This window comes from Sciurus vulgaris (assembly GCF_902686455.1).
Source record: "Sciurus vulgaris genome assembly, chromosome: 2".
NCBI classification, from domain to species: Eukaryota; Metazoa; Chordata; class Mammalia; order Rodentia; family Sciuridae; genus Sciurus; species Sciurus vulgaris.
In genome coordinates this window covers 100474136-100487169 of record NC_136462.1, presented here as the reverse complement: position 1 = coordinate 100487169, position 13034 = coordinate 100474136, and the positions used below count along the sequence as shown (strand labels likewise).

The window sequence follows — 13034 nt, the reverse complement described above, 5'->3', positions numbered from 1 at the left end:
GCAGCATCTGAAACATGCCACTGAGTATCATGAAAATGACAGAAGTCAATCTTTCACCAGGAGGTGGAAGAACTGAGAAATTGTTCCCATAACTAGGCCTAACAAAGGCTGGAGAGGGCAAGGCCTTTATTTGGGGACTTTAACATTGTCCAGGTTACTAGGACTCTAAACACAACATTTAACTCTTAATGTCATAGATGTTCCCAGAAAATATAGTTAAGCTACTTAATGTCATTTGATTTTTGTAAAATATCCCTTTATTGATATAACCTGTGTTTAGTAGAGGTCTCAATACTTCTGTTACTTAGGGCTAGGTAATCATACTAGCAAACATAGATTAAGTTTACCTGTGTAGCTTAAGAAGGTCTTAAACTGACTAAAAACTTTTGACTCTGGCAGTTTCTCTTAATAGTTATCAAGCACATTTGCTGAAGAATCTTTCTTTCATTTGTAGCTTCCAGTCTTTATTCTAGTGGGCTAATACAAGTGTACATCTTAAGTTACATTTAACTATTATTTCTTTTAAATGCCCAAGAATGGCTATATTTTGGTTTTAACTGTTTTGCTGGGTGTCTAAGACCAAGCTGGTCAAATTGACCTGGTTCCTGTCTTGTTAAAGAGTCAGCTGAGTTCCCACAGGGGTCACTCGTACAGAACTTAAGAGCGGCTCCTTAGCTCCACCAGTGCCATTGGTTAGGCAGGGTCTCCTTGATGACGTGGCTTTCCTTGAAAGCATCAGGGATGTCTCCCTTTTTCCATGACTTTCCTCTGGAGCAGATGCACTGAGTGATTTTTCATCCTCTAGTCTCAACAATCTCCTTGATCAGGAGGTTGTGTGACCCAGAGTTGCAGCGCTCCTTAGAGAAGTCCCCTTATTCCCTGGGTTCAGGCTGACTTTGAGGGCAAGATACTGTTTTTTTGTTTTTTGTTTTCTTGGCCTCTGTATTTAATTCCAATTTCTAAGTTTGATCTTAATCATCCAGCAAGCCAGTTTCACCAGTCATAAAGTAAGAGTACTGGGCTTTAACTTTAATGTCCATAACTTTACAGTTATTTACCCTTTTATCTAACTGGAGTCTGTATTAGTACTGGAAGTTACCACTATCTGTTCTATAGGTGATGGCTTATTATCACAAGTTACCTAGGTTGTATGTTCTTGGAGCAGCTACTTCTGCAAAACATCAACAGGTAACAGTTTTACACAATGAAATTAGCAAGAGTAAAAACATATTCAGCTTGTATAATAGCTATCTTGAATTTGGACTGAGAACCACATTATATCCCCTATTTGAGATCATAGTAATTTTATAACAAAAACCAATCTTTTGACTATAACTTTAAATAAGCTGAAGTCTGACTTATTTTGGAGTCACTCTAACATGCAGTAAGGTGGAAGGCACAGCCTTATCTCAGGTAAGGCGTGGCTCTTTACAGATTTTAAGTGTTTTAATTCTGATGTTGATCTTTGCTTCTTCCTTAAATATCATTAAATAGTTTACATATACTGTTTCCTGAGTCTATATAAACTTTATAATTAACACAATTTAACATTATATCTAAAACATGAATCAAAGAAAGGCTGAGAGAGTTTTTAACTTTCCTTTTTGTGTGGCAAAATGCTTTCACCTTCTATGATATAAACCTTTAAACAAATCAGGCTGTCACTAACTCTTAGACATAAATTTACATTTAAATTTTTATCTCAGTGAAATAAGTAACCAATTTTACATATATCTTATTGATAATAGGTCCCATAATAGAACATTGAATGATAAAAATAAATCCCCAATAAAATGTACTCCTTAAGTTTAAAATTACCATTACAGACAAGTTTATTCTGGAGAATAGCAGCGCTTGATAAATTCCCTGCTTTAAAAACTTGTATACCTGGAAAATATGAACACATTTAATATGCAACTAGTGACCATTTCACAATTACCTTGACACTTTTATCTTACCAATTTTAGTCTCTAAAGAAAAATGTAGACTCTGCAACACAGCACAACACTCTACAACAGTTGTTTAACCACAATTGTATACACCCCAATCTTTAAGACTAATTGTTTTAAAGAATAAAACTTAATAGACACAAAGTTAAGAGTAAATTAGTGTTTCAAATCCTTGTTATTTTACCATGTTATTTTACCATATAGATTAGACTTCAGTTTATATCAGAACATTAGTATTTTACCTTAGGAAAAACCTTAAATAGCTTTAACTGATTGTCTCACATACTTGTAACCAACTTAGTTACACACAAACTTGCTCAAACTTTCTCTTCACTTACACAGACTTTCTTAGCACTTACTTAGACCCTCATGTCATCACACAATCACTTTCTTACCCAAAAACATTTCCTTTTTCCTTCTACTAAATATATATCCATACCCAGAACCTTTTATTTTCTCTTCATTTACACTAACTTTCTGTCGACACCTTTTTGTTCACATTCTGAGACAACTCTCATGAAATTTCTGAATTTAGATAAATTACTCCATTTTAGCAAGATAAAATACTTTGTCGTTTATAGTACTCTAACTGAAACACAGTAAGAGGAGAGATGGTAACTCTAATTCCAAACCTAAGAGCTCCTTGGAGCTTTGCAGAACTGGAGGGGGAGCAGGGGGAGTGATAAGGAAGCAGATGGAACGCTTATCCTCCGGGTTGGGGTTTTACCTGTTAGGACATAACTCTTAATAACCTTGTTTTTAGTAATGACACAAAGTAATTTTAAACACTTTTTAGTTTACCAACCTATGAAAACACCAATAATGTTTAGGTATGATACCCCATGGAATTTAAGGAGTTAAAAGTACTTAATGTTATTTAACAATTAGCATTTTAACTTTGCAAATTAATCAGATGTCTTTACAAACACATTTGAGTAGTCCTATACATGTTAAATTTAATTTACTTATTCTGCAAAAACCAAGATATCAGACAAGTGTCCTGAACAGTATTTGCTGTCTCTTTCCTGTTGAAGAAAAGTCCTAGAAACAATTGATATTAGACATTGTTTAACATCAACATTGCATTAGTTTGACTACTTAGAGACTTGCGAATTATTTCTGAAGACATTTCACTTTTATTAGTTTACCCAACTTAAATTGAACCCTTTTAAATCACGTGAATAAAAGTATTTGGATCCATTTTTAAATTTTAATTTTAGGAGCGCTCAGTTTGATACAGACAAAACATGACATCAGACACAAAAACAAATAACATAAAATCAAAGGCCTTGTAACTGTGAAGAACTTACTGTAACACCTCTTTTCTTTAATAAATGCTTTGCTATATCAAGAAATAAAGTTCTCTCCTTAGATGCTGTATTACCCATTTTTTCCAATCCCTGCCCTTTCTTTCTCAGTCTCTGTTACTGAGGGGACCGCGGCTCCCCGGGCAGTATCCTAGCTGCCAACCGCCTGAAAAAAAGAAAAGAAAAGAATAAGACACTTACCAATCAGGTCCCTGTTCGGGCGCCAAACTGCCGGGGACCAGCCCTAGCAGCAGAGTCCAGGGGTCCTTGATGGCCTGAAATGTAAAAGCCCCAAAAGATTAGGCGGCGCAGCGTCAGCGATGGACAGCAACCACACAGACTCAGGTCGGTGTTAGGTTGCTGACAAGTTTATTGAATTTACCAGCAATTTTTATACCCTTTACAAACTTACTAAGAATAAAGGAGGGAGTTTCAAGGGCATAGATAACAGAAGAAGGATTTGGGCATTTAGCCAACAGGCGCCATCTGGTAATATCTTATCTTACTTGACATTTTCCCACAATGAAGTATCCTTGACTCGAAACTTACAAAAGCAAGTTGTTGTATACTACTTGTTTTTCCTTGAAGTTTAACTTTTATTTGATTTCTTACTGCTAAGATTAATTATAACTTCTAGTAATTTGTTATTAATTTTTTATGACTATAATTACATGTCTATGCTATGTTAAATCATATTATACTATTAAGAACCAAGTTATTATCTTCAGAGTAAAAAATCTTCATCTAAAAGAACTAAAACTTTTCTTTTGAACTAAATATAATGTATTTCTGTGGGAGGCTCATTACTTTGTAGAAGAAACCAGATGTAATAAATATGTTGATCACTGAAGCTAAGAGAATCACTTATATGCAACTAGATGTCTGGGAGTCTTGTAAAAGTTAACAAAAACATCACAAGACATATTGCTTCAGAATGTCCACCATTCCCTATAGGAATATTAGTGCTTTGTGTAAACAAATGAACTTTATTTTACTGGAATTGAGTTAACTCATATGAACTGTTTGTGTTCCCATCATCCTTCAACCGAAGAACTTTATTAAACATGATTAATCCACGTAATATTGTGAGCTCTGGTGAAAGACAAAAAAGGAAGAGAGATTAACACTCTGAGGAAGGGGCTCCAGCTTTACTCAACTTACGACGAGTCCTTGCTATCGTCCTCCAGAGGAAGATTACCAACCTCTGGCATGGGTCTTTATGCGCCAGGCACACTTCCCTGGCATGAGTTTTATGTGCTAGGCGCCCCCGCACTTGCTCTCTTGATGGTAGAGCAGGGGCCATTTCCCAGGATTGTGTCTAGTCGTCCTGGGTTGGCCGGAGCCATTCATCTGATGCAAGACAGACCAGCTGACCTGGTCGGCCATCAAATCCCATCAACACTGGTGGGAGGCATCTAGGTAGTGACAGAGCACAGGTTTCAGAGTCAGGCCCACATTGACGTGTGACCTTGGACAGCAGACTCAGTCTCTCTGAACCTGTCTCATTAACTGTTTATTGGAGTAGTCATGCTCTCCTTGGAAGGCAGTTTTGAGGATTAAATGAAGCAATCAGTGCTGAGTGTCTGGCATGGATGCAGTGTATGGGGCACCTGTCAAGGGACAGCTGGCCCTGGACCAGGGATCAAAAGCAAGCCAGTGATACTGACTAAATGCCAGGAAGCCAGCCTGGCAAAGTGGAGGTATGCTGGGTGACCTTGCTCAAGTCACTTTACCTCTCTGGCCTTTACTTTACCCAGACATGAAATGAGAGTGGTCTCAGATCACTCTGAATCTGGAGGACCCAGTGGTCTCTGGTATGAATGGTACAAGGGATGATAACCTGGCCTTCATTCTGCTCAGGCAGTACTTTGGGAATACTAGGTAAATCTGGTGAAGGTCCCCCTGGGAAAGTCACTCCGCCCAGGCTCTGCAAAAGGAGCCTTGAGCGCTCGGCATCCTGCAGGAGGCTGCAGATAGGAGTTGCCTGCACCAGGGGCCTGGTATAGAGACCACCACCCACAATGCCCCTTCAGATGCTTCTGACCACCAAGCATAGCAATTCTGACCAGAAATTTGGCCACTTTGGAGCCATAAGTGACCTTAAGACATCTGTCATTTTAGCAGCAGCATCCAGTTTTTTAATGAAGACTTCCATGACCCCAGCATTTCCACAAACAAGTGGAGTCCCTGTGGTAGAATTGGGGTGAGGCACCTGGGTCCCTGCCCATCTAGCTTCCTTGCCACTCTGCATTGAAGCCTCTTCGGCTCTGGAGACCTCTGATCTGATCCAGCCCTGTTCACAGATAAGAGAAAGACACCCCGAGAGGATGGGTGACTTGCCCCCAGGCACACAGTCAGTGCCCTGGTCCCCTGGCTCCCACTTTTCATTACTCCAGTGGTTGCCGATGAAGAGTGTTTTCTTTTTTGCTCCACTTGAAAGCTTGTTTTTCAGTATCAGTGGTGAGTTGATAGGAGGTAGAAGAAAAGCCAGGGGTTTTGCAGAAATGCCAAGTCTTTTCTCTTCAGAAGTTTAATTTCATCTTTGCCCACAGGAGCTGGATTATCCCATTGAGCCAGGATCTCTGCCTCCGCTCAGGAACCCTGACATTCTTGTGGGCGAGAATGACCTCACGGCCCTCAGCTACCTCCATGAGCCTGCTGTGCTCCACAATCTCAGAATCCGCTTTGCAGAGTCCAAACTCATCTACACCTACAGCGGTAAGGAGACTGATTCTAAGACGTGAGGAAGAACGCTGAGCCTAACACCTGCTGTTTCTATCATATTTATACTGAGCATCTAGGATCTGCTATAAAATGTGTCCATGGGGGAGAATGTTCCACAAGAACTATGACTGGACTACTTAGAAAAACAAATGTCACAAGGCTCATATTTGAGTGTCTCATTGGATTTGATACACTACTCACGTATTGGGACACTGATATTACTATTACAATTAGGTTGCAAATTACAAAAGACTCTCAGTTTGGGGGCATTTTCCACCTGTCATTCAACCATCAGAATAGCCCAGAGATACAGATGATCATCAGGGAACCAAGATTCAGAGCATCAAGTGACCTGACAAAGTCAAGCAGGTTTAGTTAAGGGGCAGAGCTGGGGTTTCCTAAAAGAACCTGGAGGGATGGACCTCTTAGTCTGTTATCTGTTGCCATAACAAAATACCTGAGTCTAGATGTTTTAAAAAGAATAGAAGTTTCTAGGCACAGTGACACCTGCCTATAATCCCAATGGTTTGGGAGGCTGAGGCAGGAGGATCTCAAGCTCAAAGCCAGTCCTAAGCAACTCTAAATAAAATATTAAAAAGGGTTGGGGATATGGCTCAGTGGCTATGTACCTCTGGGTTCAATCCCAGGTACCAAAAAAAGAAGAAGAAGAAAAAGTAGAAGGAGGAGGAGGAGGGGAGGGGGAAGGGGAAATGAGGGGAAGAGGAGGAGGGGAAGGAGAAGAGGAGGAGGAAGAGGAAGAGGAGTAGAAGTTTATCTGGCTCATGGTTCTGGAGACTGAGAAGTCCAAGAGCAAGTCGAAGGCCTCCATCACAAGGCACAGGGCATCGCTTGGTGAGACAGCAAGTGTGCTAACTCAGGTCTTTTCCTCTTCTTATAAAGCCATTGATGCCACCATGGGGACCCCACTCCCATGACCTCATCTAATCTCAATCCCAAAACCCATCTCCAAATATCACCAACATACGAATGTGGGAATCGAGCCTCTAACAGATGAATTTTGTGGAACAATTTCAAACCATAGCAGTGGGTGACTGTAAGACTGCTGTAACTGCATCTCACATCTTTCCTCAGGGATCATTTTGGTGGCCATGAATCCCTACAAGCAGCTGCCTATATATGGGGATGCCATCATCCATGCCTATAGTGGGCAGAACATGGGAGACATGGACCCACACATATTCGCCGTGGCAGAAGAGGCCTACAAGCAGATGGCCAGGTAGCCTCCAGCCAGGCTGGCCTTCCTCAAGCTCGCCCAACCCTCCCTACATTTGTTGGGTCCCTCGCAATGAAGGGGAGATTCTAGAATGGGTTCACTGAAGGAGATTGTCAGGACAGAGGGATGGTTTGTTGAGTAGATGACCAGTAATCAGTAGCACATGACCAGTATGGCATAACTGACCTGTCTGGACTGTTTCCTTCTAGAGAGTTAAAAGTCAGTCCTGCCAGACTGAGAATAGCACATGTTTCTCTCGCAGTGTTTTTGATTTGGAGGAAGTCTGATTTTTCATGGTGAAATGCTTAAGTTTTTTTTTTTTTTTAACCCATTCAAGGAGACAGAATCTAACGACAGACAAGCACAGGTTTTACTCATCTGCAAAATAGATTTACATATGTCCTGGAATTTTTGCAAAGCTTAATTGAGAATGTGTGTGAAGTATTCAGTTAGCACCTGGATTGTTAGCAGTACTAGATACATAGAATATCAGTACTATACCGCTATGATCTTGTGGCATGAAAAGTTCAATGCATTTTTTTTTAATTTAGAGAAATTCTGTAACAGAGCATATTGGCTTATAGGGTAGTACATGTGTTCCTAAGCATATTCAGAATAACTGCTCTCAAAAATAATGTCTGAAGTGTTTTTGCATTTCAATGAAATGTGCACAAAGGGGCTGACAGGCTAGGCTGCTGTCCTTCCAGGTCTGCTGGCAAGAAATCTGCTGTCTCAGATTTCAAGACCCTTCCCACCACTTCCTAATTACTGAAGTGGCTCATTGCATCTAAAATGAGGTATATTGTGTGAACAGTGTGGTTGATGCTGACTAGCTGCTTTCCTCCTCGAAGTCTGGGATTTTGGTATGTGTTAGACCAAGGATGGGAGGAGTCCCCAAGGAGCTTCCCTGGTAGGGGGCTTTCCGCACATGCCTCAGATTCATTGCTGGAGGCATGTTGTGAGTCTCTTGACTGGGGAGGACCTTTGGAAGTTTGCACCTGATTTCCTCTGGATTTATCCATGTGCTTCTTCGCTTTGCTGATTTTTCTCTGAATCCTCTGGTGTAATAGATCTTAGCCACGAGTGGCTATAGTGCTGGGATGCTGTGTCCTCCTAGTGGACCAATGAACCTGGGATTGGGTTTGGGGACCCTCAACAGGGAACGTAGCAGGAACAGCTATGGGTTCTGCATGATCACATCACGAGGAAAAGCCTAGAAGAAAATTCACTGAAATGTTTATAGTGATAAAATGAAGTTTTCCTTCTGGTTTGTCTGCATTTTTCTTAACATACATTGTCTTTTTTTTTTTTTCTATTTTTTTAAGAGTCCTACTATGTGGTCTAGGTTGGACTTGGCCCAAGCAGAACTCAAACTATATTGTCTTTTTAATGGCAAGAAATTAATGTTTCAGAGGATGTCACTCAGTGGTCAAGTGCTTGCCTATCATGCACAAGGCCCTGGGTTCAATTCTTAGCACTAAGAAAAGAAAAAAATTAACATTTTGAAACTCTTTCATTTATTTGCTTTAGAAACAACAGAAATCAGTCAATAATTGTGAGCGGGGAGTCAGGAGCTGGAAAGACAGTGTCAGCTCGCTATGCCATGAGGTACTTCGCCACCGTCAGCAAGTCCAACAGCAAAGCTCACGTGGAGGACAAGGTCCTGGCATCCAACCCCATAACCGAGGTGTGTCCCTGTGGAAGGAGGCAGGTGGAGGGCCAGGGCAGCAGTGTCTCAATGGAGGTGTGGGTCGGCCTCTGTGTGGGTGTGTTGTCTTTGGTAATGCGAGTTCCCATCTTTTAAAAACCAAGGAAGTGAGGGTGGGAAGGAACCAGGACATGGTTACCCAGTGGGGTCTGGAGGAGACTGGGGCAGAGATTGCTACTTCCAAGGCTCTTCTCTGCATACTGGGTTAGAAGCTCTATGACTGGATTTCAGGGGTTCCCTGTCTAGCCGATGTCCCAGGGAGACGTGCACCACAAGCACATCGAGGCCACTGGTGCTCTCCGGTCAGCTGGCATCAACTTTCATGAGCTGAGCGTCCCATATTCAGGAGTTTTGCAAGATGATTCTTCCAGCTTTCGTCCTTTGAAATTGGTCACAGTGAGAGTGTTGGTACCTTACAAGTTGGCCAAGGCCACATATCAGGGCTCTTCCTCCTCCCTGGCTGTGGCAGAGGTGGCAGGGCTAGCCACAGAACACTCTGGGGTAAGGAGAAACCCCACATGGAAGAAGGGGCACCAGGCACAGAGGAGGGACACACAGGCCAACTCTGACTGCCTCATAAAATGAGAAGGGGATTGATTTTAGCTTATTTGGAAGTGCAGTCAGTCACTAAAAACATCAGAGGTGCATACCTGTAATCCAAGTGGCTCAAGAGGCTGAGGCTGGAGGATTGCAAGTTCAAAGCCAGCCTCAGCAACTCAGCAAGGCCACAGGCTGCTAAATAGAAACACAAGTTACATCCAAGATGGCAACATGAAAGTTGTCAAGAGGCAATGATGAGTTACATGCCCAGGGGATAATTTTTTATGATTATTTATTTAGGGTTCATCTCCCCACTTGACTATAAGCTCCATGAAGGTGGAATCATGTCTAATTGGTTCATTTATACTTATCACGTATACAGCACATAGTAGGTGCATAGCAAACATGTTGACAGAAATCACGAATGACCTGGGCAGAAAGAGCAGTGTGTATGCACAAGAAGGGTCCTTCTGCATGGAACATGCTCAGGAAGGTGCTCAGGCAGAGGAGAAATGGAACAGAAGTAGAAAGCAAAAATCAGGTCCACAAGCGTGGGATGTCTGAAAGAGTTTTTTATTTTTTGGTTGAAAAATAGTTTGAGTAGGGAAGTAGTAAGGGGGTAATGTTTAAAATACAGGCTGAATGGAGGATGTGAACTTTTAATTGAGCATGTATAATATTTGGAGCACGGATGAGTTGAGGCACTTGATATTATTTCATTTGATCTTCACAACTGTCAGTTCAGGATACTATAACAAAGTGCCATGGACAGGGTGGCTTATAAACAATAGAAATTTATCTCATAGTTACGGAAACCGGGGCAGTCAGGGTGCCAGCATGGCTGGGTTCAGTGAGGACTTTCTTCTGGGTTGCAGGTTGACCATCTTCTCACTGAACCCTCATAAGGCTGAAAAAGAGAGCAAGAGAGTTCTCTGGGGTCCCTTGTACATGGGCATTAAATCCCATTCATGAGGGTTTCACCACATGACCTAATTGTCTCCCAAAGTTCCCATATCCTAATACCAACACATAGGGTTAGAATATTAATGCATTAATTGGGGGTGGGGGCACAAGCATTCAGTCCATAATAGTAAGGAAGAGTGTTATTTCCACATTGCAGATGTAAGAACTGAGACTTGGATAGATAAAATAATTTTTTTTTTTTTTTTGGTACCAGGGATTGAACCCAGGGTCACTTGACCACTGAGCCACATCCCCAGCCCTTTTTAATATTTTATTTAGAGATGGGGTCTCGCTGAGTTTCTTAGGACCTTACTAAGCTTTGGAGGCTGGCGCTGAGCTCTCGATCCTCCTGCCTCAGCCTTCTGAGCCATTGGAATTACAGGTGTGCACCTCAGTGCCTGGCTGAAATAACTTTTACAGCATTACACAGATAGCAGAAATGGACCCCAGGGCCACAAAATGGCAGAACCCATGCTCTTTCTGTTCCTCCCCAGGGTCTCTCAGCAGGGTTGAGAGGAGCCCAGGCCCTTGTGTGCTCATTGAGCCATGTTCCCTGTGTGCCTCCAGCTGCTTTTCTCTCTGTCTGGCCCCAGCCCTTTCTCTGAGAGTCAGACCTGCCCCCAAGAGCATGGTCTTGGATGTTGCTAAATACTGTGCCAGTAATTTTAATGCAAAGACTTTTAAAAATCTGGGGAGCAGGCAGAATTGAATCCAGGGGCGCTTTACCACTGAGCCACATCCCCAGTCATTTTAATTTTTTTTATTCTGAGACAGGGTCTCTGTAAGTCGTTAAGGGTTTTACTAAGTTGCTTAGGTTGGCCTTGAACTTGCAATCCTCCTGCCTCAGTCTTCAGAGTCAATCTTTAAATTTTATTACAAGTCCTCTTTTTTTTTTTTAGGCTGTTGGAAATGCCAAGACCACCCGCAATGACAATAGCAGCCGTTTTGGGAAGTACACAGAAATCAGCTTTGATGAGAAAAATCAGATTATAGGCGCCAACATGAGAACCTACCTCCTGGAGAAATCCAGAGTTGTCTTTCAAGTAAGAATAAAGTATTAGTTAAATTTCCTTTTTCCCAACTTCTAAAATATTACATACATGTATATATTAAATAGACAACCTGTATTATTCTGCAACCTGAAGAGTTGAGTTTAAGTGTCTTTCATTTGCAGTTCGGGTTCTTTTTTTTTCCCCGCGTATCAAGAGCAAAACCTGATGGGTGGGTGGGTGCAGTATCCGTGGAGTCATATGATTGAGGGAAAAAGTTGTGACTTTTTAATTTGAAAAAAAAATCTTTTTGTTTAAAAATCAAGTTATCTTTCTAGAACACAAAAACTGAAATAGGCCTAGCAGTTGACCTGGTTTTCTATTGGGAAGGGATGGGATTAGAGCTAGGGAGGGAGTGGGCCAGGAGAAAGGCTTTTTTGTAAGTAAAATAAAGAAAGTTCTCCTAGTCTTGGCCTAGAAGAGCAGCAGGAAGCCTTATATTGTGTTTCAGGAATTCTCAAAAGTTTCAGCTAGTATGAATTACATCATTGCCATGTCATGAAATGTTTTCACTTATTAACACTTTCTTCTTGGTCACCATTTGAAAGATCTTTGGTCACCCGGTTTTTTTTTACTGAGTTGAGAGGACAGGCCTGCTTGTGAGCTGGTCATGAACGTGAGTGTCCACGAGAGCAGAACTGTGTATTCAGATTAGTCATCTAGAATCCTCTCATTATAAACCTGGAACTTTTACTTGTAAAAAGTTGGTATAATTTTTGGGTCTTTTCTTTATTTTACAGTCAGAAAATGAACGAAATTACCACATTTTCTATCAGCTTTGTGCGTCTGCACAGCAGTCGGAATTTAAACATCTAAAACTGGGTATGTGATGGATGGTGTGTGGAAAGGTCTCTTTTCTGTAAAAGGTTTAAATTCTTGGTTAATTTCTTCTTACTAGTACAACACAACTTCTGAAAATTTTGTATTTTGTCTAAAGACATAATATCCTTTGGTTTCAGAGATGGAATTGATGCATCTGCCTAAGAAAATAGATTCTGGTTGGGGTGGGGAGGTGAGTCCAGGACAGGAGATATGTCAGCCCTGGGGTTCTTCTCACAACTTATTGGGTGATTGTGGTCATTAAGCCAGAATCACCTCAGGAAGGGCTGCTACTCCTAGCCCTACTGCTGCAGTCTCCACATGTTCATTTTTATTGGAGCATCCTTAAAGAGTTGTTTTCTAACATGCATGGCATCACCCCCAGCAGCCCTTCTATTTTAGTCAGCTTTTTTGCTGCTGTGGCAAAAAGGACCCAACCAGAACAATTGTAGAAAAGGAAAAGTTTATTTGAGGTCTCAATCCATAGACAGCAGGCTCCTTTTCTCGGGGCCTAAGGTGAGGCAGAACATCATGGCGGAAGAGTGTGGCAGAGGGAAGCAGCTTACATGGTGATCAGGAAGCAGAGAGACTCCACTCTCCAGATACAAAATACATATCCCAAAGACACACCCCAATTCCAATCTCCTCCAGCCACAACCTGTCGCTTCAATAAATCCATAAGGGATTAATTCACTAATTAGGTTAAGACTCTTACAACCCAATCATTTCTCTTCTGAACCT

General features: G+C 41.6%; 1 protein-coding gene and 1 long non-coding RNA gene across 2 annotated transcripts in view; one reads left to right on the top strand and one right to left on the bottom strand.

Moving 5' to 3' along the window:
• LOC306655510 overlaps nucleotides 1-1958 on the bottom strand; it is a 214048-nt gene extending 212090 nt beyond the window's left edge. Inside the window, exon 1 of the long non-coding RNA XR_013762275.1 lies at nucleotides 1880-1958. This is a non-coding gene — a long non-coding RNA (uncharacterized lncRNA). The remainder of the gene's footprint in view (nucleotides 1-1879) is intronic.
• Nucleotides 1-13034, top strand: part of MYO5C (myosin VC) — a 100081-nt gene that overhangs the window by 12814 nt on the left and 74233 nt on the right. Inside the window, exons 3-7 of the mRNA XM_079129877.1 lie at nucleotides 5809-5974; nucleotides 7073-7217; nucleotides 8745-8901; nucleotides 11325-11468; nucleotides 12215-12296. Of these exons, the coding sequence (XP_078986003.1) occupies nucleotides 5809-5974; nucleotides 7073-7217; nucleotides 8745-8901; nucleotides 11325-11468; nucleotides 12215-12296 (694 nt within the window). The remainder of the gene's footprint in view (nucleotides 1-5808; nucleotides 5975-7072; nucleotides 7218-8744; nucleotides 8902-11324; nucleotides 11469-12214; nucleotides 12297-13034) is intronic.